Source organism: Ambystoma mexicanum, chromosome 2q, assembly GCF_040938575.1.
Source record: "Ambystoma mexicanum isolate Mex_15411 chromosome 2q, UKY_AmexF1_1, whole genome shotgun sequence".
Lineage (NCBI taxonomy): Eukaryota > Metazoa > Chordata > Amphibia > Caudata > Ambystomatidae > Ambystoma > Ambystoma mexicanum.
In genome coordinates, this window is record NC_090924.1 from 1,287,292,023 (window position 1) to 1,287,315,924 (window position 23,902).

The following is a 23,902-nucleotide window of genomic DNA, read 5'->3' on the forward strand; positions in this document are numbered from 1 at the left end:
AGTGGAAGCGTTGGTTGGCGTGCAAGTCCGGAACGGAAAGAGTTCACTTTCTTTTCTGAAATACACATTGCAAGACCAACCTGTCCCATGTAGCCTCACCCCCGGAAAGCGGCCGCATCTCGTCATGTGCATTGGTGCATGGAAATAATAATAGAAAAGAAAGGCACACAAATGTAAGTGGGTAGCGTGGTAAATTAATGTATATGCACATGCTGCTTGCCAATGTTTTGTAACTGCAGGTTAGTGTGGAATAATTGGAAGCTTACATTTCTGTTGTGGGGGAGAAAAAACACACATGAAATAACCTTCATTATAACAGGGGGCTGGCATACCCACATCGGATTCCATACTATAGCATACTCCTGCCACCACCCTATTAAAAAACCAACAACCAAGTCAATGTGGCTGCAACATTGATGTATTTTTGTTCTACTTCGTCTCATGTATTGTACTTTAATTAAAAATTGAGGGTGTTGCAATAGCTTTATAGACCTGCAGCTCGGGCCGTACCAAGCGTTATGGTCCCTCATACCTCGTTAAAGGCCCGAGTGAAGCGACGGCCCTTAACTCTGTCTTCAGGGCCATTACGCCCGGTACGGCCCTCGCCGCAGGTCTATTAAGCTATGTTAATAAAGTGGGACATCATAGAATCAATAGTGTGGAAAAAAGCTCTAATTCTATGCCAATTGTTGCATTGAGATATGAACTAGGCCTCAAGTCCATTAAGGTTTGGATTAATTGGAAGGTTCCATCTCTTTATAGAAATGTTATGACTCCAACAGCTAGTTCCTGGTTTGTGGAGCACATACAGCAATCCCCCCCCCCCAGGACCCTAGCAAATGTTCATAAAACGGAGCATGCAGATGCTTAACAACATTGAATTAAAAAAAAAGAGATAGGGAATCATGACCAGTCTGCCGGTCCGGAAATAAGGGTGCCAGTGTACCGGCACCCTTTCCGGACTGGCAGACTACAACTCTGCTTTCCGGGGTCTCTGCACACGGCAGGTCTGACCTGCCAGGCGCAAAGGCCCCAGAAAGCAGTGTTGTCACGGAGGCACTGGCACCATTAGCCACAGTGATGGTGCTTCAGAGTCCCCATGCCCGTGGAGTCCTAGGGGACTCCATGGGAATTCCACAGGAATGGGGACTAACATTTTCCGCCACCCGCTATCCCGGGCCGCCAGGACTTGTAATGTCCCGGTGGCACTGGGATCTCAGGTGGCAGAAACTGTTACAGGGTTGACAGCAACCTGCTGGTGGCACCGGTGGGTTACCACCAACCTCGTAATGAGGCCCATAATCTGAGGGAGAATCCTGCAAAGTAAAAAAAATAAATAAAAAAAAGTACTTTTTAAAAGAGACTGGATGGTCCAACAGCATGAATGCAAAAGTTGCATTCCAGTCTGTCTAGTATAGACAAACAATGGGTACATTACAGCGTTATTGACAAAAATTGGCAAACTTAGGCTACGCTGCAGGAAGAGAAACCCAAGACTGCAAATGACTTGATGCTTCTGGCGAATACACAAATGGAGATTAAGGACTCCTTTAGAGGAGTACTACACTAACTTATACACACAACCAAACTAAGAAGTAGAAATGGAAATAACTGACTACAGCTCATTAGGCTTCGCCCTCACAGAGGAACAATCCCAGCCACTAGAGGTCACTATTACAATCCAGGAAGTTGCAATGGCCTCCCTAACTACAGGGGAAGACCCCAGGATCAGACTGACTGCCTGTCAATTCTATGGACGATTTGGGGATCAGAAACTACCACCTCTGTTAGATGCCTATCCCTTTACGCATTTGGCAAAGGAACACTGACAAATACAATATGGGAGGCACTAATAGTTCCCATTCTGGAACTGGCAAGGACCTACAAGATAGGAGCTCATATCATCCATTATCCATGCTTAACATGGATGCAAAGATCCTTCGTACAATTATAGCCAACAGGATGAAGCCATACCAAACTACCCTTATTCACTCAGACCAAGCGGGAATAAGTCCCGAAAAGAATACCTCACAGAACCTCAGCAGAATTGATTCATGTTATTGCGGAAACCCAAAAATATGAAAAACAGTAATGATCATATCCCTATATGCCATCAAAGCATTCGATAAGGTGAGCTGGGAATGGATATTCGCTACACTTAAACGATTTGGGTTCGGGAGGTCCTGTTGAAATGAATCGAGTTATTATACATGAGCCCGACAGACAGAATCCGAACAGGCAAAGTGATTTTGGGCCTGAGATATTCAACGGGGAACAAGACAGGGTTGACTGCTCTCGCCCCTATATTGTCCGCCCTGGTGGTGCCAAAGTTGGCGAGCCTGCTTAGGGAACAATCTAGTGACCTGGGCAAACTAGTCGCAAGAGAATGTCATCTGATCTTTCTATACGCGGACAATGTCCTATTGTATCTAAACACTTCTGAAGGATCACTTCAGTGCATTCCAGAGATATTTGAGAACTTCGGTAGGCTTTCTGGATTGTGTGCTGTGACAAATCATGTATATTCCTTTTACACTACAACACTAGAACCCTGCCAGTTACTTTAGATACTCATGGATTTAAATGTTGTCCAGAACCGTTTTGTGACCTAAGGGTCAATATACACTGAGATATTAGGGACGCATACACTAATATACAGAACATGGACGGCTCAATAGAAGTCTGGAAAAAAACTACTGCTCTCTTAATTGTCAAGGGGACCATAATTAAATAGATTGCCTTACCACGATTCCTCTATCACTTTGCCAATATTCCCTTCCTAATCCAGACGCGGTTCTTCATCAGCTTGAATACTAAACTCATAAAACTGATGTAGGGCCACAAGTGATGCCGAATTGATCTACAGACACTATGCAGGCCGGCTGACAGACCCAGATTTCAATTTCTTTATATTGCTGCAGAATTACAATATTCGGCCATGTGGCTCTCAGATGATATGAACTCTGAGATAAGACTGTTGGGCAACCCATGTGTTGAAGGAGGCTCTTTGGTTAAACGGGACAGGTTTGTGGAAGGTAGGCTCGCGTCATTCGAAGCACTGTGCAACACCTTCAGGATTCACACATGACAATTCCTAACCTGCTGCTCCTTGATAGAGAAAAGAGACAATGGGCAGACATACTGATAGAACAAAGGAAGCTATATGAATGCAGTGACGGAGGAAGAAAATCTTGCTTGTAGTATATGGGACATTGATCAACAAAGCCGCTCAGATGGAAAAGGTTAGAGAGGCGTGGGAGAAGGATTTGAGGTGTACCTTTGAAGACAGCAAATGGGAGATGATCCTTAACCACCCCAAGAGGGTCTCGATAAACCAACGACTCAAACTAATACTATTAAATGTTCACCATAGGGTTTGACACAAGACAGATTTGCTTGAATGTTCCCGGATGGCATACACTGATGCCCCAAATGCCAGACGACAGATGCTGCCTTAATACATATGCCGTGGCTTTGTCCAAAAATCTCCCATTTCTGGGAAGAAATAATTGCTTGGTTAAAGAAACTAGAGTTGAACCTGGAGGTACAAACACTGGCAATTTATCTTCTGGGTCTCGGGTCGCAAGGCTCCTTAAGAACACCAAAGGGTAGAATTCTTAGCCTGGTCCTAGTTACAAGACAAATGGCAATGTCATGGAGATTCCCTGCAGGCCCAGATCCCTTGATGTGGCTCCATGATCAAGGGAGGTGAAGAACTAACATTACAACACATGCAGTGGAAACCCTCACAGAATCAACAGGCAAGTAGGATGCAATGGGAAACCACTCGCCTGGCCATTAACTGAGCTACTGATGAAGCTCCCTTGATTGGGAGGGTTGGGGGGTTGAGGGAGCCCGAGCCTCGAGCAAGAAAACATCGATATTGGAGATGAGGAACTTGGACCAGGTACAGGAGGGACTGCACTACAGTATTACATTTGACATTCTGTATAATGGAAAGCAGATAAACACAACAAACAAACGTCATGGCTTATGTTTGTTTGAAAAATCAAATCAATAAAATGTTAAAAAGCCATAGCACAAGCCCGGCGCAATCACAGCACCAAATTGGCGAAAACTTTGCCTAGAGCTTCAAGAGTGCGTCCCTCTTTACTCAAAATATTTGAAGCAGATGAAGAAAACGGTCTTTAATACAACTTGACGGCTGTCCCTGCTGATGAAAATGGTTGATGGCAAGATCCCGAATGGAGAGATCTGAAAATGAATTCACAGTAGTTTCATTAAAGCACTAAAGCCAACAACCTCGGAAATGAACCGAAAGTATGTTACAATAAAAACAAATGTCCCACCAGTGCTCTTGCTCCAGACACTAGGCGGACGCAAAATTACACCTGCAAGAAAGACAGGACACAAAACGAAGTCTCGGCATAAGTGGGGAAGAAAAATGACCACAACGTCCGAGATTAAGGGAGAAAACATTGTATGAAGAACAAAGAGAAAAAAAAAGTGGGAAAAGCCACTGTGTGCTGCATGAGTCTGTGCCTGATCGTGCAGAGAAAATAACCGAAGGGTGAGGCCTGGAGGCCGGGTTTAGGGAGGTGGGCCTATTGCCACGTAAGCACAGGGTCCCATGTAAAAATGAAAGTGACATTTTACACATGGTCCCACCCAATGTCTCAAAATGTATGGCAGAAAGGAGACAGGGCGTGGGCGTAGACGTAGGATTGATTTTTAATTTCATTGTGTAAAGCCTTAAAGTTTAAGAATCCTTAGGCATTCTATTGGCAAAATTTAGTTCACCATTACAGCGTACTGTGTTATTCGATAAATAGAACACATTTAAACTTGTGTTTTTCCCAAATGTGTGGGGGTTAAGCTATTTTCTCTCGAGCTATTGAACTAGGGTTATTCTTATTTGCTAAAATAATTCTACCATATAATTAATACAACAATGATAGCATTAATCTTTCTTCGAATCTGTTAAATTTCTGCGAATAGAAGTAATCTGGTTAAAATATTTTACAGGATAGTACGAAATGACATGGATGCATGCGACCTGGAATGAGTCATTAAACTTAAAAGTATCAGGAGTACTTATTACTATTTTTGCTCCACATCTAAAAACATAAGCAGCAACATACCATAATCTCACTTACTAAATGACACATATAATGGACATATTTTCTTGCAGATTCAGTAAATGCAAAACACCACATGACTTACTTCCCCCGCCATGAATGTTTTGTGGTGTAGAAGCAGGCCAGGTCCTTATTTTCCCTAATTATATTCATCTTGCACAGGGCCCCTGAAAGACAAAAGTTAGTATCGGTTACGGTAGAAAGAAATGCGTTTAGTGAGACGCTAAAAAAAAAAAAAACAAAGCAGTCTGCCCCTGACCAATACAAATCGTTATGTTTTATACGCCTTTTTGCCATAACAGAAGCACTGGAAGGATGAACTATTGTTAGATATGCAGGGATTCAAATCTGTGCATTACAGAGCCCATAAACGTGCATATGTGTGGTTTTATATAGCACAAACCTAGCTAGGGGAGAAATACAATACATTACAATAACAAAAGACAAAAGAGAGAAGATCAAAGGTATGTCTTGGAAGCAAGGGAGGGACATCGGACCCGTAGCATAGGCAAGGGGCTGGCTCGACTGAGGTGCAGTTTGACATTTGAAAGCTCTACTGGGTATTCCTTTAAACAGCAAAAGCTTTAGGCCATCCTTAGAATGAAGGAGTGTCGGAGCAGTTCTAATTTAAACTGGGAGAATGTTGCAACACTTGACTGGGGTATATAGAACGAAGATGCCATTTCCTTATTTCTTCCTTGCAGGCTAACTTGATCTCAAGGCTGTAGATGGTGCGAGTTCTAGATGTGTGCAAGCCACCAGAATTGGAGAGTTTCACAGTATATTTTATCACAACGTTTTATGTGATGCATTTGGGAAGGTATTGCAGGGCCTGATGGTCAGGAGGTCTTAAGTGAGAAAATGACTGCTCTGCCAGAGGAGAGCTAGTCAATTATATGCGCAACCAGTTTGGGATTGTGTTGTATGTTGGCAGAAGGATAGATCACAGTTGATAAACCAGCGATTTTGCTGATTGGGGCCAGTAGAGGTGAGAACAAGTTAAGCTTTCCTGTATTAGAATCTTAGATAATGCAGAGTTCTAGTGTTATTTTTTTTCTCTCCATCGGTCTATTTGCAGCATCCTAATCTCATTCTCTTAATAAATCAACATTTTTTTTAATTCTAATTTAGGTATTTCTATGAATGAATTAATAAAAATAAATCAATTCTTTCAAGTACCCTTTGAATGAAAGTATACCAAGCAATTACCAATATGACCAATATGACTCTTTCTAGGTTCTCTAGAGCAGGTCTACGCAATGGGTGATATCTGGGAGGGTCAGAGATATGCCATCAGCAATCTCTTAATTCACCCAACCATTTCACCACTGCAAATAGTTACGAGCCCAAAGAACTTAATGAACAGCCTTACACAGAAACCAAGGGCATTCCAAGATAGTCTGGCTCTGGGATCACCCTTAAGAATAATGCAGTCTCCCAAGAGGAAGTTCTTTGGTGCCATGAACCACAGCCAGTCACCAGAGGAAGGCACATACTTACAGTAATTGCTGAATATGTATTTAATGTCCGACTTGTGCAATCCCTATTTGCGGTTAAAATCCTTCGTAATTGCTAGGAGCTATTTAGCACCCGATTGTAACATAGGAGAGCCTGGTTAGAGTGACAGCAAGAGCCACATTTGACTCCCCCTTGCCAAGTGGTGGCAGCCAAACATACAATGCGATTAACTGTGTATGTTTGAAATGTGGACAAAGTGGATAAAAAGCATCTGGTAAAATGAAACATAACTATGTTTCCCTTTTGTCTTTTTATATCTTTTAGGTAACTTTTTTTTTTTACAGTGCACACAGCATCTTACAGTGCAGTGGGGATACTTTATATTACCCTATCTTTTTGGTTACTTTTACATGTGCCTAAAGACAAGCTAGTGGCAGCAGATACATGTTCACATTATTCTTAGTGTGCACATCCACGTTTACCGCATGTGGCTAATAAAACGATTTTCACTTGTTCTTCGGCCTTCTTAGGTCAGGAAATTCCATATAAGGTTATTTACTTGCCCGGGAAAGCTGCTGCTTTCGCCGGCTAGTGATGCCTGTGTGTGCTTGGCTTAGGAATGGGGTGGTAGTGTCTGGTCCCACTACACATCTGTGGTGTGAGAAGCTGAAAGTCTAGCTGGGTGGCCTGAGTGAAACCCACAGTGGTTACCAATTGGTCAACTTTGGCCGGTTTGAATGGTAGAGATCCTTACAATTGGTGGGCTTGGACTTGCTTCCAGACAGGATTTTAGATAAGAGGACTACTGCAGCCATTTCTTCAGATCAGCGTTGGTGCAAAGTATCCTGTGTAGACATGTAGCAGACTGAAGATCCATGGACGACTCCTGATGACATCCAGTATCTTCCTGCGTTTGGCCCAGTGAAGCCCTGCTGGACTACCGGATCTGCGAAGGCCCTGAGCGGTGCTCCAACCCTTGGACTGGTCGGATCAACCAGTCTAGATGTGCTCGAGGACCCAGCCGACCTAAGCCTTCGGGTGTGTCCCTGGACCACCCAGAGGACACCCCAGCACTCCAGTGGGCTACCCCGCTAGACCCATTGCCATTCCAGTTTCCCACCTAGAATTCGGTAGTCGACAACTTGTGGTGCAAGATTCAGCCTCGCAGCTTCAAGGAATCCTGCTCTGAAAAATCTTCAACACGACAGGAAGGACGCCTGCTGTCACCTCGGTGCGATAGCAGTCTTTGGAACTCGCCTTGCCCCATTTGGTGAAGTATCCTGAAGATGTTTGCATCAGTGCCTTCTGTATTTTTAGAACAGACCGGAAGAATCCTTGCACCTGCAGCTCCTGGGCAACAAACTCGAACCAACAGTAGGAAAATCTTCCTCCAGTCGACCCATCTAGTCATCTGGGAAAATCTGAGTCGGAGGTAAGCAATCACAACACATTGGTTTCCCCCTGATCTCCTTGAAATAAACTTTGGTTATTCAATTCCATCGCTTTTTGATCACCACATCTAAAAGTAGCTGTACCTGAAAGATAGGAACATAATTCTACTTACTAGTAACTTTGTTGAACATCTCTCTGGAACATTTCACCAACACAAGAAATCTTTCAACATCAGAACCTTTTCTTAAGAATAAGCTAAGTGACTTTTGGACACAATGCCACACTCATCATATGGAGTGGACCTGAGAATATATTTCTTGTAACTTGGTTCCATTCTACTGCATCACTGCTTACCTTCCTTTTTGGTGAATAAGTTATTGAATGCATTCCTAAGAATGTAAAGCTGACTGCATGTATGTTTACAATTGAGTGGTGCGTAATATCACCCTATGGTTTCATTTCCTAGTGTGTGTTTTGGGCCTAGAATAGCTGTGGCTATTAAGACACTACAGTCACAGAAGAGAAGAACCCCTTTTTAAATGTGCTGGTTAATAAACAGGCTCACCTTAACACATGTCTGGTAGAGGAATGATGTGTTTTTAACTGTTAACATGACAGTACGGTCTGTTAGTAACTAAAACTCACATTGCAGGATAAGAAATGCTCATACTGCACATCAACTGACCTTTTACTGTTGAATCCATAAAGAGCTACCTTTGAACATTGCACATCACCTGGTGTGTCATTTTATTACAGGTAAGCAAGCTTACTTTTGGCATTAAATGGTACATTCCTTAAGGGAAAACTAAAGTATGTTCCCTTGCAAATATAAAAAACTCAAATATTGTCGGAAAAGGCACATACATGGCGTTAAATTGGTGATTAAGACGATGTGAGAAAATCTGGGATTTACATATAAAAATAAGGAAGACAAAGACATTTACTGAAGATCTAAAATTGCAGTGCATTAAGGGTTCAATTTTAGAGGTCAATTTGTTGCACAAGGCCTGTTCATCCTGTACCACTGACGTGTTGTCCCAGGAGGATAGCTCAGCGGCAAAGAGCTCGCCTTGGAAACAAGACGACACCAAGCAACAGGTTCGGTTCCTGGGTCCGCGCTTAGAAATCTCTGGGTATTAAGCGCGTTATAAATATGCAACTAAGAGACATATTCCTGTAACAGCACCTCGATGCCCCCGGGCTGTGCGAGCACTTTAAAAATGCAAATAAATAAATTGTAGCAAAAAGTGGATCCAGGATGGATGCAGAGGCAGACTCCCATTTGGAGGAACAGCTTGTGGTTGGACCCCTGGCGAAAGTGTGTAGTTGTGGGTTCCTGTTGTACCTATTAGAACAGTCGAGAAATTGCTGTGGCCTCTCACTCGCTCGCTCTTCTCTTGGCATCACTCTTAGGGTGCCCAAACGTCCGGGTTTTCCCGGGACAGTCCGGAGAAATCACCCGACGTCCTGGGAGTTTTTTCATTTTATAAACCCCATCCGGGGATTCGGCTATGGTCCCTTTTTTGCCAGGACCCGATTTCGAAATCCCGAAATCGGGTCCCGGTGCAGCTCATTTTGCGCGAATGGGGGCGTGAAATGCTTTTCACGCCCCCATTTCCTCCACCCTACCCCTCACCGGCGCTCACCTCCAATGAGAGGAGTGTGCGTGTCAGTTGAGGCTTTCGCTACCACCTTCTCGCCCCATCCTCCCCCTTCGGCTGACTCCCACCCTGACACAGCCCTCTCCACTCTGCTATATCTGATACCCTCAATATCCTTGCCCCTGTCATGAGGATCCGCCTGAAGCCCAAAGCCAAATGTAACTCCTGGTATGACTCGGATCTCGTCACCCTTAAACGCAAGTGCAGGGTGGCAGAGAGGAAATGGTGTGCTTCATGTTCATCCTCTGACAAACTGGCCTGCCGCCTGCTCCAAAGGCAATACCGGCTCTCCGTTCTCACTAAGAAGAGAGCCCTTATCCAAGCTCACATCTCTACAGCATCTAACAATTCGGCCGAACTCTTTAAAATCTGCAAGGAGCTGGCCAACCCTGCTGCAGTCTCCACCTCTCCTGTCCCCTCCCAGACCCTCTGCACAGCACTGGCCTCCCACTTCATTTGAAAAACTCAGGACATCCTGTCCTCACTCTCCTCCTATCACTTCCCCCCCCTCTATTCCCTGCTCTCCCTCTGGCCCTTCTGCAGCCACCCCTCCTCCCTCCTTCTCTGCCTTTCCCCTTTTTTCTGCTGACGAGGTTTCAAGACAAGTCCGACCTATGAAAGTCTCGTCAAAACAGGTCCACCCCTGTTCCTCCAAAACTATCAAGGACCACATTGACTCCCTGGCCCCTGCCCTGGCTGACTTCTGCAAACACTCCTTCGAGTCTGGAGTCTTCCCTCCCCCCCCTCAAGCACTCCCTTGTGCACCCCCTTCTTAAGAAACCCTCTTCCGACCCTTCCTGCCCAACTATCGCCCAATTTCCATCACGCCCTTCCAGGGCAAGCTCCTGGAGAAACTGGCCATCTCCCAGCTTAATCTCCATGCTGAATCTGTTGGTAGTCTTCATGACCATCAGTCTGGCTTCAGAGCTGCCAGAAGCACAGAAACTGCTCTCCTGAACATCCGTGAGGACCTGCTCTCTAACCTTGACTCTAACACCCCTTGTGTTCTCATTCTGCTCGACCTCTCTTCTGCCTTTGACACCATCAACCACACCATCCTGATTAACCGTCTCCGTGATAACCTGGGTATCACTGGTCATGCTCTGGCGTGGCTGACCTCCTTCCTCTCCAATCGACCCTCCCAGGTCCAACTGGGTTCCTTCCTCTCCGACATCTTTTTCTCTACCTGTGGTGTCCCCCAGGGATCTAACCTCTCCCCCTGGCTGTTCAACCAGTATCTGGCACTTCTTGCTCACCGCATTGCCGCTCTGTCCCAACTTTCAGTGCTACGCGGATGATACCCAGCTCATTTTCAGGCTACCCTCAGCCTCCTCTTCCCCTTCCCTCATCTCTGACTGTCTCTGCTATCCAGGAATGGTGTGCCGCCAATGACCTCTGGCTTAATGCCAGTAAAACTGAGATTCTACTTATCGGCACACCCACTCCCTCCTTCCCTGCAGCTCTCTGGCCGGCCTCCCTTGGCCCTCTTCCAGCGCCTACCGGCAAAGCAAAAAACCTCAGAGTCATCTTCGACTCCACACTCTCTTTCTCTCCTCACATATCTGACGTCTCTAAGAAGTCACACTACCAGCTACACCTCCTCAGAGGTATCCTTCCCTTCCTCTCCTTCCCCCAGAAGCTCACTGTCTCCAGAGCCCTGGTTCTCTCGAGGCTGGACTACTGTAACAGCCTCTATCTACATCTTCCTGCCTCTACTCTCCGCCCTTTGCAACTTATCCAGAACAGGACTGCGAGACTTGTCCTTGGCCTCAAGCCTAAGGACCGTATCTCTCCAGGACTAAAATCACTACACAGGCTCCCAGTGGCTGCGAGGATTAAGTTCAAAACCCTCTGCATTGTCCACAAGGCCTTCTGGGGCCTTGGGCCAAAATACCTTCAACTCTCTCTTCCGAATTATCTTCCTTCTCGAGCTCTTCGCTCATCCACCTCCAACTACCTCAGGGTCAGCCGCTTCTCCAAGCAACGAGCTGGGGGTAGATCTCTCTTTGCAGCAGGGGGCTCCCTCTGGACCAGCCTTCCTGCCTCCCTGAAACCTGAGGAGAACCATCTCCGGTTCAGGAAGCACCTCAAAACCTTCCTCTTTGCCTCCGCTTTCTCTCCCTCTCTCCCCTGCTAAAAACACTGAACCTGGACTGAATCTGCTACCGGGCCACTCCCGATCTCTGTCCTTGGCCCAGCCACTCTTCCCTCAACTGCCTACCTGCACTACGGGACTGTCTCTGTATCCTACAGCCCCTTCTCCCGGCACTTACCTTGCACTTGCCACCAGCTGGCCCTATTATTTATCTTGTATTCTACTAACCATGTCATGCACTTTTCCTTGCACTTGCCACCAGCTGGCCCTATTATTTATCTTGTATTCTACTAACCATGTACAGCACTTTCCCCCTCTCCCTTCCCCTTGCACTTTTTCCCAGTCCCCTCTACCCTTGCACTTGCGCAATCTGAATGACACCTGGCCTAGTAGGATTGTTGTCCGTCTCCCCTTGTTCCGCCCCCCTGCCTCGTCGCGCCTTGAAACACTCGAGTATAGGCGCGTTACAAATGCCATATCATATATCATATCATGTTAGCACACCCCCTCCACGCCCCCCGCAAAAGGCCAGCGACATAGAAATTGTTGGATCAGCAACTTTCTAAAGACCTGGCATCAACAGCAACTGGGCAGTTAGTCCTGGGGCGGCAGCTCACGTAGCCTTCCGAACTGGTACACTAGCAATGAGAAGAGGGGGGGGGGGAGAGGCACGAGAAGGAAAGTCTAATAAAAACATAACCTTGGAATACAGCATGAGCTGGTGAAAGGCCCATGTATTCGGTCATAAGGAGAGGCTGGTGTCCGATTATAGCCCATTAGCAATGTCTTGTTACCACTGTGGGCATCTGGGGCAGGATACAGAGAAAGAGTGGGGCGAATTTGAATCCAAAAGGTACAGATTTTAAGAAGGTAGAGGTGGAGGATAGCGTCTAACTACTGCTGAGCCCTTCCCCAGCACCTTGATGGAAGAGGCCAAGAGAAGAAATTCCAATCTGCTTTTGAGCAGAATTGCATCACCACTTCTGTCAAAGCAGGAGAGCAAGTGCCCCTCATGCCGCCCCCCTGCCCTTCCATGTCTTCTCCAAAATGTTTTCCTGACGTCCAAGACTACCACCTCCTCCAGGGAAAAGTTGCATGACAACAGCTTGCAGAGTGTGGGCTCGGGTACACACCCAGCATAGGCAAAACCCAAGAACAGCACAGTTGCATCCTGTCTGGTAGGAACACCACAGTGGCAAAAACCCAATATGAATAGAGATAATTGGTAACAACCATAGATGTAAAGGCGAGGGATCAAAAGTTTGTGTTTGCTTCCGAAAACAATCCTTCCTGTATGGACTCCCCCCACCCCTCCAAGAGTGGAGGACCCTCAATTCAAAGACTCAAAAGTTCCTAAACTCCCACCCCTTCCAGCCCCATATTGGCAAGAGAATATCAAGCACTAAATTCCCTGGAGGAGGAAGTCATGGGACCAGTGTCTCTCAAACTCTGGCTTGAATTTTCAGACATCAAGCGTGCAGTATTGGAGTATTGGAGGAATTCGCCGGAAAGGAAATTGTGCATCTTTTCTCAAAGTGTGAAAGTAAGGGGTTGCGGGGAGGTACTGCTCATTTTAAGCTTCCCCCTCCACCGCAATTTTCATAGGCCATGTGTTTGCCTGCCTGACACACAAATGAACAATCTGCAAATATCCCAGATGGCAGCTGTTAGATTGGTCGGTGAAATGAGATACAAGGATCATAGTTTTCATTTAGAGATCCTTGCTGTGGCTCACATTTGCAGAAAGAATATCATACAAAGCACCTTACTTAATGAATTATCAAGGACATTTTCCAGTTACTTGAACAAGACATCTGCTGGTAGCACGAATATTCCCACTCAGTGGAAAAACACTGGCAGAGTAGGTTTATAAAGACTAACTCCTACTGCCATCTGCCCCTTTCCTGAAAGGGAAGGTGGCCATTTAGTGGACCTCCTCCCCACCCCTCTGTCCACACAGAGCACCCACGAATTTAGCTCATTTTAAGGCCTACCTACGGCTCCCAAATTGGCCAAAAGAGTGGGTCTGCATCAACATTAGCCACCGTGCTAATTCGGCCATGTCCACCACACACCACCAAGAAAGTGCTTTGGGTGATGCAGACCACCAGGTAGTACACCAGATCTTTTGCAAAAGGTTGCAACGGCTAGCTAACTGTACCCATCCTTTTAAGTCACATCAGTATGGGGGGGGGGGAGGCTATTTGGTACAAGAGTGTCCGCTATGAGGTCAGCTTCCAGAGAGCCATGTTGGGAAAATGCTCTAAAATATTTTGAGAATTTCGAAAATGTCTGTTAAACTGGACACCCCTGGTTACCTGTCCATGCATTCTCATTTTTGAATGTTGATGAGCATTTTGAGATGGTGGCGGCAGCATGTGAAAGTGTATTGATGAAAGGAGTTATACTTCACAAACTCCACATTCCCATAAGTGCATACTCCCTCCCCACCCCCCAACAGTTTTAGAATAACAGCCTCAACCGAGACCCAGAGTTACAACTTTTAATAGCAACACATTCTTTTCCCGCTTTTAATATGCATATAGCATATAATTAAAAGAAACCGCAAGCTTAATTTAACGGCAACCTCAGGCAATCGCATTAATTTGTATCATTACCAACTTCCCGGTGACTTGAATTGCCTGGAGACAAATATTTTCTGATAAAAATACAAATGGAAGACTTCTCTGAAACATGTCAGAGTATACCATTTCACTACTATCTTTTTCATCCAAGTGAGCATTGTGCAATCAGTAATTAACTAGAAAACTTGAATATTTTCTCAGAACCCAGACACATGAATGGTAATCTTAACTTTCAACCATTTTAGTACACCCAACAATAAGGTCACGAAGCCAGTAAATCCTGTTTAGAACAATAGATGCTCATCTTTCTTACCGGAGCATCTCAATGCATCACTGCACAAGGCTGTGTCTGACTAAATGGGAGCACATCTTCAACTTATGCAAAAAATGAGTCTGTAGCAAGGCGCGGGTCATATTCTCTAAATACCAGAATGGTTTCTACACACAGCATTACTTTACTCAAGTCTGAATTGACCATTTGGGTTTTGCCTCCTTGCCAACTGCTGCTTACTGCCCCAGATTTTGAACACCAGGCTGATGGCCCTTGCTTTAAAGAAAATAGCTCCATCCCTCTCTCGCATGTTCAATTCAAACAATTCTTCAAAGTTGTGGCTGCTATGTGAATACCCAAAGATACATTATTTAATAACCAAACATTTTTCTGTAATCAGTTTAAGTTTTAAAACGGGTTTCATACATTTTATGTAATAAACAAAATCCAACAACTGGGATAAATGTACAAAATATGTAGTAAAAACTCTTTCAATCAGCATAGATCAAATACATTTCTTAACATCTTGAATTTTTTTCAGATCTCTTTCTAATTAACAACTGTAGTAAGTATCCGTAGACAACGCAGTATTTGGCAAAACTAAAACAAAAAGACAAACAACCTCTACAAACAAAATATACAACCATGCATCATCTCTATCCCCCTCCCCCCAACATACAGGGCCCCCTTCCCTTTTAAACCTTCAAACCACAAATGTCCCAGTGTAACACATAAATATGTCCCTAGCCATATAAGTCATTAAACAGCATCCACAACCCTTCATAGAGTTCTTCCCGGTCTAGTTTAAAAAAGGAACAAGTTACTTACCTGTAACTGTTGTTCTCCAACATGGGTCTGGCCTGGATTCACATGCTCATGAATATTCCCCGTCGTCAGGCTGGGAATCCTCGGTAAAGAAAAAGAAAATCAGTATCAGTTTCGTTTCTGATCTGTCTTTCTTAGTAGTAACCAATCACTGATCTCTGGGTCGTACTGCCCCCAGCCAATGACTGCCCGCTCCCTAAACCCTGCCCCTGGCAGCCATCCTCAGATTTGGTAGCACGCCAAGAAGCAGTATGACCAAGTGAAGAGCTGCAGAGGGGTAGGTGGGAGGGTTTGCATGTGAACCCATTCTGGAGAACATCAGTTACAGGTAAGTAACTTGTTCCTTCTCCATCATGGGGGTCTGGCATGGATTCACATGCTCATAAATAAAAGAATACATAGCAGTATACACAACCACGGGAGGTGGCAACAGGCTCAACATTAAGCAATACAACCACTCAACATTAAGCATCTCTTACCTCCTCACCAGGCTCACCTTAGGCGAACAGGTTGCGCAGCACTGCTTGGCCGACCCTGGACTCCTCCCTGGAGTCCCGATCGACGCAGTAGAATCTTGTGAAGATGTGCGTCGACCTCCACGTAGCAGCTCTGCAGATGTCCAGCAGGGGCACACCAGACAGGAACGCTGTGGTAGCAGCGATCGCTCTGGTTGAATGGGCTCTCGGACGGCCGGGCAGCGGTCGGTTTGCCAACCGGTGACAATGCATGATGCAGCCGGAGAGCCATCTGGAAATGTAAGTCTTCGAGAGAGCCTTCCCTTGATTCACAGACCCAAAGTTCACAAACAGTTGTGACGTCTTCCGAAAACTCTTCATGCGGTCCACGTAGAACTTCAGCGCTCTAGCTACATCCAGCGAGTGCAAAGTCCTCTCGGCCGGCGTCGAAGGCGACGGAAAGAAAACTGGTAACACCAAGGGCTCGTTGAGGTGGATGTCCGACGGCACCTTGGGCATGAAGGAGGGGTGCATCCTCAGCACTCGTGTGAAGGAGGGGTGCATCCTCGAGCCATGAAAAGTCAAGTATGGAGGCTTGCAAGATAGGGCCTGAATCTCTCCCACTCAACGTGCAGAGGTGATAGCCACGAGAAACGCTGTCTTCCATGACAGGAACTTCAAAGGCGCCAAATGCATAGGCTCGAATGGGGCCCCCCCATGAGCCTGGTCAGCACCACATTAAGTTCCCACGCCGGGGCAGGGGCCTTCACCGGCGGGAATGATCGGAATAGTCCCTTCATAAATTCCTTTACCAGGCGATGCGACCACAAGGACGCCCGTCCCGTAGTCCTGGTATATCGGGAGATGGCAGCCAGATGTATTTTTATGGAGGCGTGAGCCAGTCCAGCTTTGGCCAGCCACAGTAAGTACGGCAGCACTTGAGGGGCCGTAATCCGCAGAGAGTTAATCTTCTGTGCACTGCACCAAACAGAGAACCTCTTCCATTTATGACCGTAACACTTGAGAGTTGAGGACGCCCTGGCCTTTGCAAGAACCTCTCTGCAATCAGCCGGGATATCGTACCCTCCAAACTCTAGTGCTGCAGGAGCCAGGCCTGCAAGTTCAGTGACTGTGGGTCATGGTGTAGAATGATATATATGATATGATATGATATGATATGGCATTTGTAACGCGCCTATACACAAGTGTTTCAAGGCGCGGCGAGGCAGGGAGGGGGGGGAAACAAGGGGAGACAGACAACGATCCTACTAGGCCAGGTGTCATTCTGGAGAGAATATCCGCGTCCGCCGGCAGCCTGACTGGCTGGGACGTTGACAAGTCCAGAAGGTCCGGGGACCAGATCTTCCTCGGCCACGCCGGTGCAACGAGGATCATCCTGCACCTGGACTTCTTGAGCTGGTTGATGAGGCGGAGCAGCAACAGCAATGAAGGGAACGCGTATAGAAACAGGCCGTCCCAAGGGAACGAGAAAGCATCGCCCATGCTCCTCAGCTGGGGGAACCTGCTGGCGAACCTCCGGCACTTGGAGTTCGTCACCGTCACGAACAAGTCGATCTGGGGTTTGCCCCATCGTCGGAAGAGTCGATCCACTTGATCCTGGCGCAGTTCCCACTCGTGGCACGAGCGTAGCTCCCTGCTGAGTGAGTCGGCAATGGTGTTTTTTATTCCTGCCAGGTGGAAGGGAACCAGAAACATCCCCTGGGCGACGGCCCAGTGCCACAGATCCTGGGCCTCCTTGGATAGGGCTGGGGATCTGGTGCCCCCCCCTGCTTCCGTATGTAGAACATTGTGGTGGTGTTGTCGGTGAAGATCCTCACCACTTTGTCCTTGAGGGACGGGAGGAACGACTTGAGCCGCCAGAACACTGCACGGAGCTCCACGATGTTGATGTGAAGAGACCTCTCCTCCAGGAGCCAAAGGCCTCTTGCATGGAGATCTCCAGTGTGGGCCCCCCAACCCTCCAGAGAGGCGTCCGTAGTCACCGTCTCCTGAAACGCTAGGGTTTGAAAGTCTGTGCCCGTCGTGAGGTGAGCCCGGGTGCCCCACCATAGGATCGCCCGATGGAACTCCTCGTCGAGGGGGATCCTGTCCTCGAAGCAGCCCCCCGCCTGAAACCAGCGGGTGTCGAGGAACTCCTGCAGCGGACGCATCTGAAGTCTGCAAAGGGGTACAAGGTAGATGCATGAGGACATCATCCCCGAGAAGGGACATGATGGACCTCACCCTGGCCACGTCCGTGGCTAACAGTCGCCGTACCCTGCCCAGGATGGTATTGGTCCTCTCCTCTGAAGGGGAGGCCAATTGCTCCACTGTATCGAGCTTCCCCCCAGAAACAGTGCTACTTGCGACGGAACCAGGTGGGATTTGGGGTAGTTGATGGAGAACCCCAGCTTCGTGAGCAACGAGACGGCCCTCGCCGTATGATCGACGGCGAGTTCCCTTGACCTTGCCCGGATTAGCCAGTCGTCCAGGTAGGGGTAGACTTGGATCCCCTGCAGGCGCAGCCGTCGCTGCCACTGGTGCCAGGCACTTGGTGAAAACCATGGGTGCTGACTTTAATCCGAACGGTAGGGCTCTGAATTGGTAGTGGCGTCCTTGAACCACGAACCTGAGGAACTTCCTGTGCCTTCTTAGAATGAGGAAGTAAGCATCCTCCAGGTCCAGCGACGATAGGAAGTCGCCTTCCTCCAGCTACCCCAGCACGTGCTGGAGGGTGACCATCCTGAATTTCTGTGCCTTGATGTACTTGCTTAAGCGGCGCAGGTCCAGCATGGGGCGCCAACCGCCTGTCTTCTTCCTGACGAGGAAGTACCTGGAGTACACTCCGAAGCCCCGGAGCCTTCTGGGGACGAGCTTGATGGCACCTTTAAGCATCGCCCTTACCTCTAACAGCAGTTGAGGGATGTGATTTTTCCTTCCTGGCCACGGGAGGAATGCAAGGGCACTGCTTTTGGAATTCCAGCGAGTGCCCGTTGGCCAGGATGTCCAACAACCAATGGTCGGTGGAGATGGACTCCCATACGCCGACGTACTTCGTCAGCCGGCCTCCCACCGGGGTGCTTCGGTGGGGGCCCGACAACACGGGCGGGTCATTCTTGCTTAGAGGCGGCCTTGCCGCCCTGGCCTCCTTGGCGACGACGGCGGGAACCCCCTCGTTTGCCGCGACCTCTGTAGGCCTCCTGGGAAGAGGAGCGGGCCGCCTGGCGGTAGGTGGAGGAGCCACCGCTGGATCCTTTGGAGGCACCCTGTATGCCTCCAGAGCTCCGAAAGGGCCGTCGCTGCTGAAGCACCCCAAGGGTCCGGGCCGTCTCTGAGTCGGTCTTGATGACCTGTAGAGACTCATCCACTGCCTTACCAAAGAGGTTGTTGCCGTCGAACGGCATGTCCAACACTCTGGTCTGGACGTCCTGGCAAAAGTCTGTCGCCTTGAGCCAGCCTCATCGTCGGAGGCAAACTCAGTTGCCCAGTTGGCGAAATCCGGTATCGGCAATGTCCGTTGCCACCGTAATGGCGTGATCCGACGCCACCTCGCCCTCATGCAGAATCTCCAGGGCCTCCGCCCTTTTGTCATCCGGCAGGAAATCTAGCAGGGGAGCTATCTTGAACCAGAGCTCCCTGTCGTAGCGGGCCACGATCGCTAAGGCATTGTGCGCCTTAATCGTTGTCGCCGCCGACGAGTCATCTCGTCGTCCCATAGAGTCCAACTTCTTACCCTCCCGTCGCCGCTGCCGAGACAACAGAGTCCGGCGTGGGCTGGGCCCTGAGGCACAAGGGGGCGGCATCGGGGACTCAGTACTTCTTCTCGTACCTGTCCCTCTTGGCGGGTGTCGTGGCAGGGTTCTTGAGGACAGCAAGCCCCTCGTCCCAGATGTCGTCGAGTAAAGGCACCGCGAGGACAGTCTTCCTCTTAGCCTCTCGTCGTTGGTACAGAAACCCCTCCTTTTTATGTTCTTCAGGGCAGAGCTGGAAGAGCTCGGATGCCCTGGTTATCATGGCGTGGAAAGAGCCAACCTCGTCGGCTGGGGACGCTCGCTGGGGAGGCGACGACGGGATGTCCACTGTGTCATCGCCGCCTTCGTCGTCCGTCCCCGTCGCCATGTCCGTCGCCGTATCCTCTCCCGGCGAGGGGGATGAGTGGTCCGCCGGTCTCGCAGGCATGAAGGGCAGAGCAGGGTGGACTCTCCTCAGCTTGTTCGGAGGGCTTCCCGACGAGCCTGGTTCTGGCTCCTCCGTCGGGGTGTGTGGTAATCTCGTCCTTATCTCGGTACATAAGGATTGGATTGCCAACAAAATGGCCGCCGAGCTATCCGGGGTCTCGGGCAATGGCTGCAACGGACGGGATGGCCGTTCCTCGTCGCTCTCATCGATCACGTCAGTAGGGACTGTCCCCTGGGATCAAACCTTCTCGAACCTCTCGTTGAGGTTTATGAACCTCTCGTTGAGGCCTATGGACCTTTCGTTGAGGCCCCTCTTGGTCTCCACCAGTTCCTCCTCAGAGGCTGATTCCGAGTCGGTAACGGCCACCGCCCCCCCACCCCTCTTTTTCAGCCAGGGGCTTCACAGAGGTTTTAGCGATGGGCTGGAAAGAGGATTCCCTCTGCGGCGGCAGGGATACTCTGGGCCCAGAGGCCGTTTCCATTGGCGTAGTCTCAGCCGGGTTCTCGGACTTCCTCTTCCCAGACCCAGAGCGCTGGCTCCTAGTCAAACGTGCCGGGGAAGTAGCGCCCTGCTTGGCAACCGAAGAGCCCGACCTTTCGGCGCTCCCGGAGCCCGTGGACTTGCGGTGCTTGGCCTTCTGTTGGGCCCCGTCGCCGGGGCACCCTCAAAGGACTTAGAAGCCCGCTCAGACTTCTTCTTCGCCTTCTCACTTGCTGTGCCCTTCTCCAGCCAGGTGGCGAGGCGGGATCAACGATCTTGTTTGGTCCGTTCCGAAAGGTTCTTGCAGAACGCACAGTCCTTCTCCACGTGCGTCTTGTCCCCATGGAGGCAGTAGAGACATCGCAAATGCTCGTCCTCCTTGAAAACGTTATATAATCCGCATCCAGGGCAGTTCCTGAACAGCTTGGATCCGGGCATCGACTTCCCTTTGTCCTGGGCCATGTCTTGAGGTAGGCCGCAGATCTTCCGGAATCCTCCAAGAAGTGTAAACTCGATGAAAACTTCACCCTTGAGGGGCGTAAAAGGATTCCGAAACGGGTCCCGTTATCAGAAGTAGAAACGGTGGAGCTTGAGGCTCAATTAAACCGAAAAAATGTGAAATTCTCCTGAAAAAATGTGAAAACGCAGTGAAAAACTCAAGAGCTAAACACGAGGACTCCCAACACTTGAGCGTGCAGTAAAAATCTGAGGATGGCTGCCAGGGGTGGGGCTTAGGGAGAGGGCAGTCATTGGCTGGGGGCAGTATGACCCAGAGATCAGTGATTGGTTACTACTAAGAAAGACAGATCAGAAACGAAACTGATACTGATTTTTTCTTTACAGAGGATTCCCAGCCTGACGACAGGGAATATTCATGAGCATGTGAATCCATGCCAGACCCCATGCTGGAGAAACCACCTTTTCAAAAGCTAGACAGGACTGGTCAATCAACAAATCACTCATGGTTTCTTTCTAGTTTTCAAATTTTAAATATCTGCTCAGCAGCCACGATTAAAGCTTTATCAATCCACTGTCTATCACCTAGCCATCTCGCATCTCACTAGACTGGACAATAGAACATTTTGAATGAGAGTCCTAGGAAACTTTATATTTAGCGTCATAGCCAACCTATCCAATACACCTCTCCAGAAGTCTAAAACCATAGAACAATCCCAAAGCATGTGCAATAGTGTGCTGCTTACTAGTACCATCCTATCTACCTTCCAAGATAGCCAACCTAGCACAACAGACACCTTGACCCCTAGCCAATGGATTAAATTATTTGCTAGCAAGCCAATGGGCAAGCAATCCTGGCCGGGGGGGGGGGCCCTCAGAAATAATAGATTAGGTTCTAGATTACCTAAACAACGTTCTCCATAAAGACTTAGCCACACTAAACATGCAACGCCAGCTGCTTTACCCCAAGAGAAATGATGTACATTATTCTGCCCTAAGAAAGCCACCCGAAAACACACCAAGGCCAAACAATCTCCGCCTCTCACCTCCATCAGTGTATAAAACCTACCAACGATCTAAAGGAACCCACTATGTCCTTATGCCAGGATACGAACCACCTGATTAAGGGGGCCTTGATCAACGCAAGACCCATCGTTGCGCATGCTACAGATATAGCAGATATCATCAATAAGCGAGATCTAGACTTCCTTGCGATTTCAGAGACCTGGCTCCATGCTGCCGCAGGTCCCGCACTCCTCCTAGCAATTCCTGACTCTTACACTATTGTAAGAGCCGATAGAGCCTTAACCAAAGGTGGAGGAGTTGCCTTCATTGCCAAGGCTAGCCTGGCACTCAGAGCAACAACTACACCTCTGCTCTAATCATGCAAACTGCTAACAGTCAAGCTAGCTACCTCTACAACTAGCTCACTAACCATCCATCTAATATACAGACCTCCAAGACCCATTGGTTCCTTGGAGGAGGACATCATTGCCCTTCTATCTGACAAAACTAAGCTGACCTCCCAAATATTAGTAGGCAACTTTAACTTAGGTCTCCAGGATCCTAATGACCATGCTGCTAAAATCATCGCCGACTCCCTTACTGAAATAGACTTTGTGCAAAGAGTCATCCAACCTACTCATGCCAAAGGGAGAACTCTCGATTGGGTGGTTGACTTAAACTGTGATACAACCATTACAACTATAGAACCACAATCTTGGACAGATCATTCACTCATCTCCTTTACCATCTGTGCCAATAGACCAGCAAACAAACCTAAAATAATGACCTGTCCTCTCCCCACCAGAAACTAACGAAACATTGCTATCGACCCAGAAGAACTTGTATATCTCTACAATAATACTATGACTCAAGCATTAGACACTATTGCCCCGGTTAAACTGAGAAATAGTAAACCTAAAGCACACCTCAATACTTGGTTTACTCCTCAGTTAAAAGCCCTCAGGTTAGAAAAAAGGAAACTGGAGACTAATTGGAAATCCTACCTTCTAAAGAAAACAAAGACAAAGTAACCAAAATGACCACCCATTACAAAGCAGAGATCATCTGTACCAAACAAGAAAGCTATATAACCAAATAATCCAATTAGCCAATTCGAGTACAAAGGAACTATTTGCTATTCTCAGGGAAATATAATTTGTATTTGTATTTTATTTATTTGTATAGCGCACCAGGCCCAGGGGCAACCGGGCGCATCACTAAGTTACAACATAAGAAAAACAGACAGAACCAAAATTACAAAGTTTACAAGTATAATACAGAATTTACAGGTATAATAATAGCAATGAGAGGACAAGCAGATTATATATACATGTACAAATTAAGCAGAGAACCCAGAGCTAAATGTCCTGGGCGGCCAGCCAGGTTTTCATAAGGCGTTTGAATCTCGGGAATGAGGGTTCTGCTCTAAGCTCATTAGGAAGCGTGTTCCAGAGTTTAGCTGCCAAGATAGGGAAGCTAATTCCACCTGATCTTTGGAGATTGAAACATGGAACCTCAAGGCAGTTTAAATGAGCCATTCTGCGGGGTCTAATGGAGTTGTGGAGGGCAAATCGGTTGGCCAGGTAGCAGGGAGCTTGGTTATGAAGGCATTTGTGGGTAAGAGCCAGGGTTTTCAGGGAGATCTGGTGTGGGACTGAGAGCCAGCGAATATTGCGTCTGGTGTCGGATATGTGTTGGCGCCTGGGAATGTTGAGGGCAGCTCTAATCGCATTGTTTTGGACAATTTGTAACTTGTTTAGGTTGCAGCAATTGGTTCCTAGGTACAGTGCATTGCAGTAATCAATCTTGGATAATACAAGAGTTCTAGCCAAGGTGACACAATTGGTTGCGGAGAGGAAAGGGTGACAGGCTGTAATAAGCTTGCAGGTATATGCTGCTGCGGAAGAGACTGAGTTAGTTTGTCTGGTCAGGGATAGGGTC

General features: G+C 47.9%; 1 protein-coding gene across 3 annotated transcripts in view; it reads right to left on the reverse strand.

The window, feature by feature from the left end:
• DNAJC13 (DnaJ heat shock protein family (Hsp40) member C13) overlaps positions 1-23,902 on the reverse strand; it is a 2,820,731-nt gene that overhangs the window by 2,744,741 nt on the left and 52,088 nt on the right. For all 3 annotated transcript variants that reach the window (XM_069648714.1, XM_069648713.1, XM_069648715.1), the window contains exon 2: positions 5,185-5,266. In XM_069648714.1, the coding sequence (XP_069504815.1) occupies positions 5,185-5,252 (68 nt within the window). In that variant the 5' untranslated portion in view covers positions 5,253-5,266. The remainder of the gene's footprint in view (positions 1-5,184; positions 5,267-23,902) is intronic.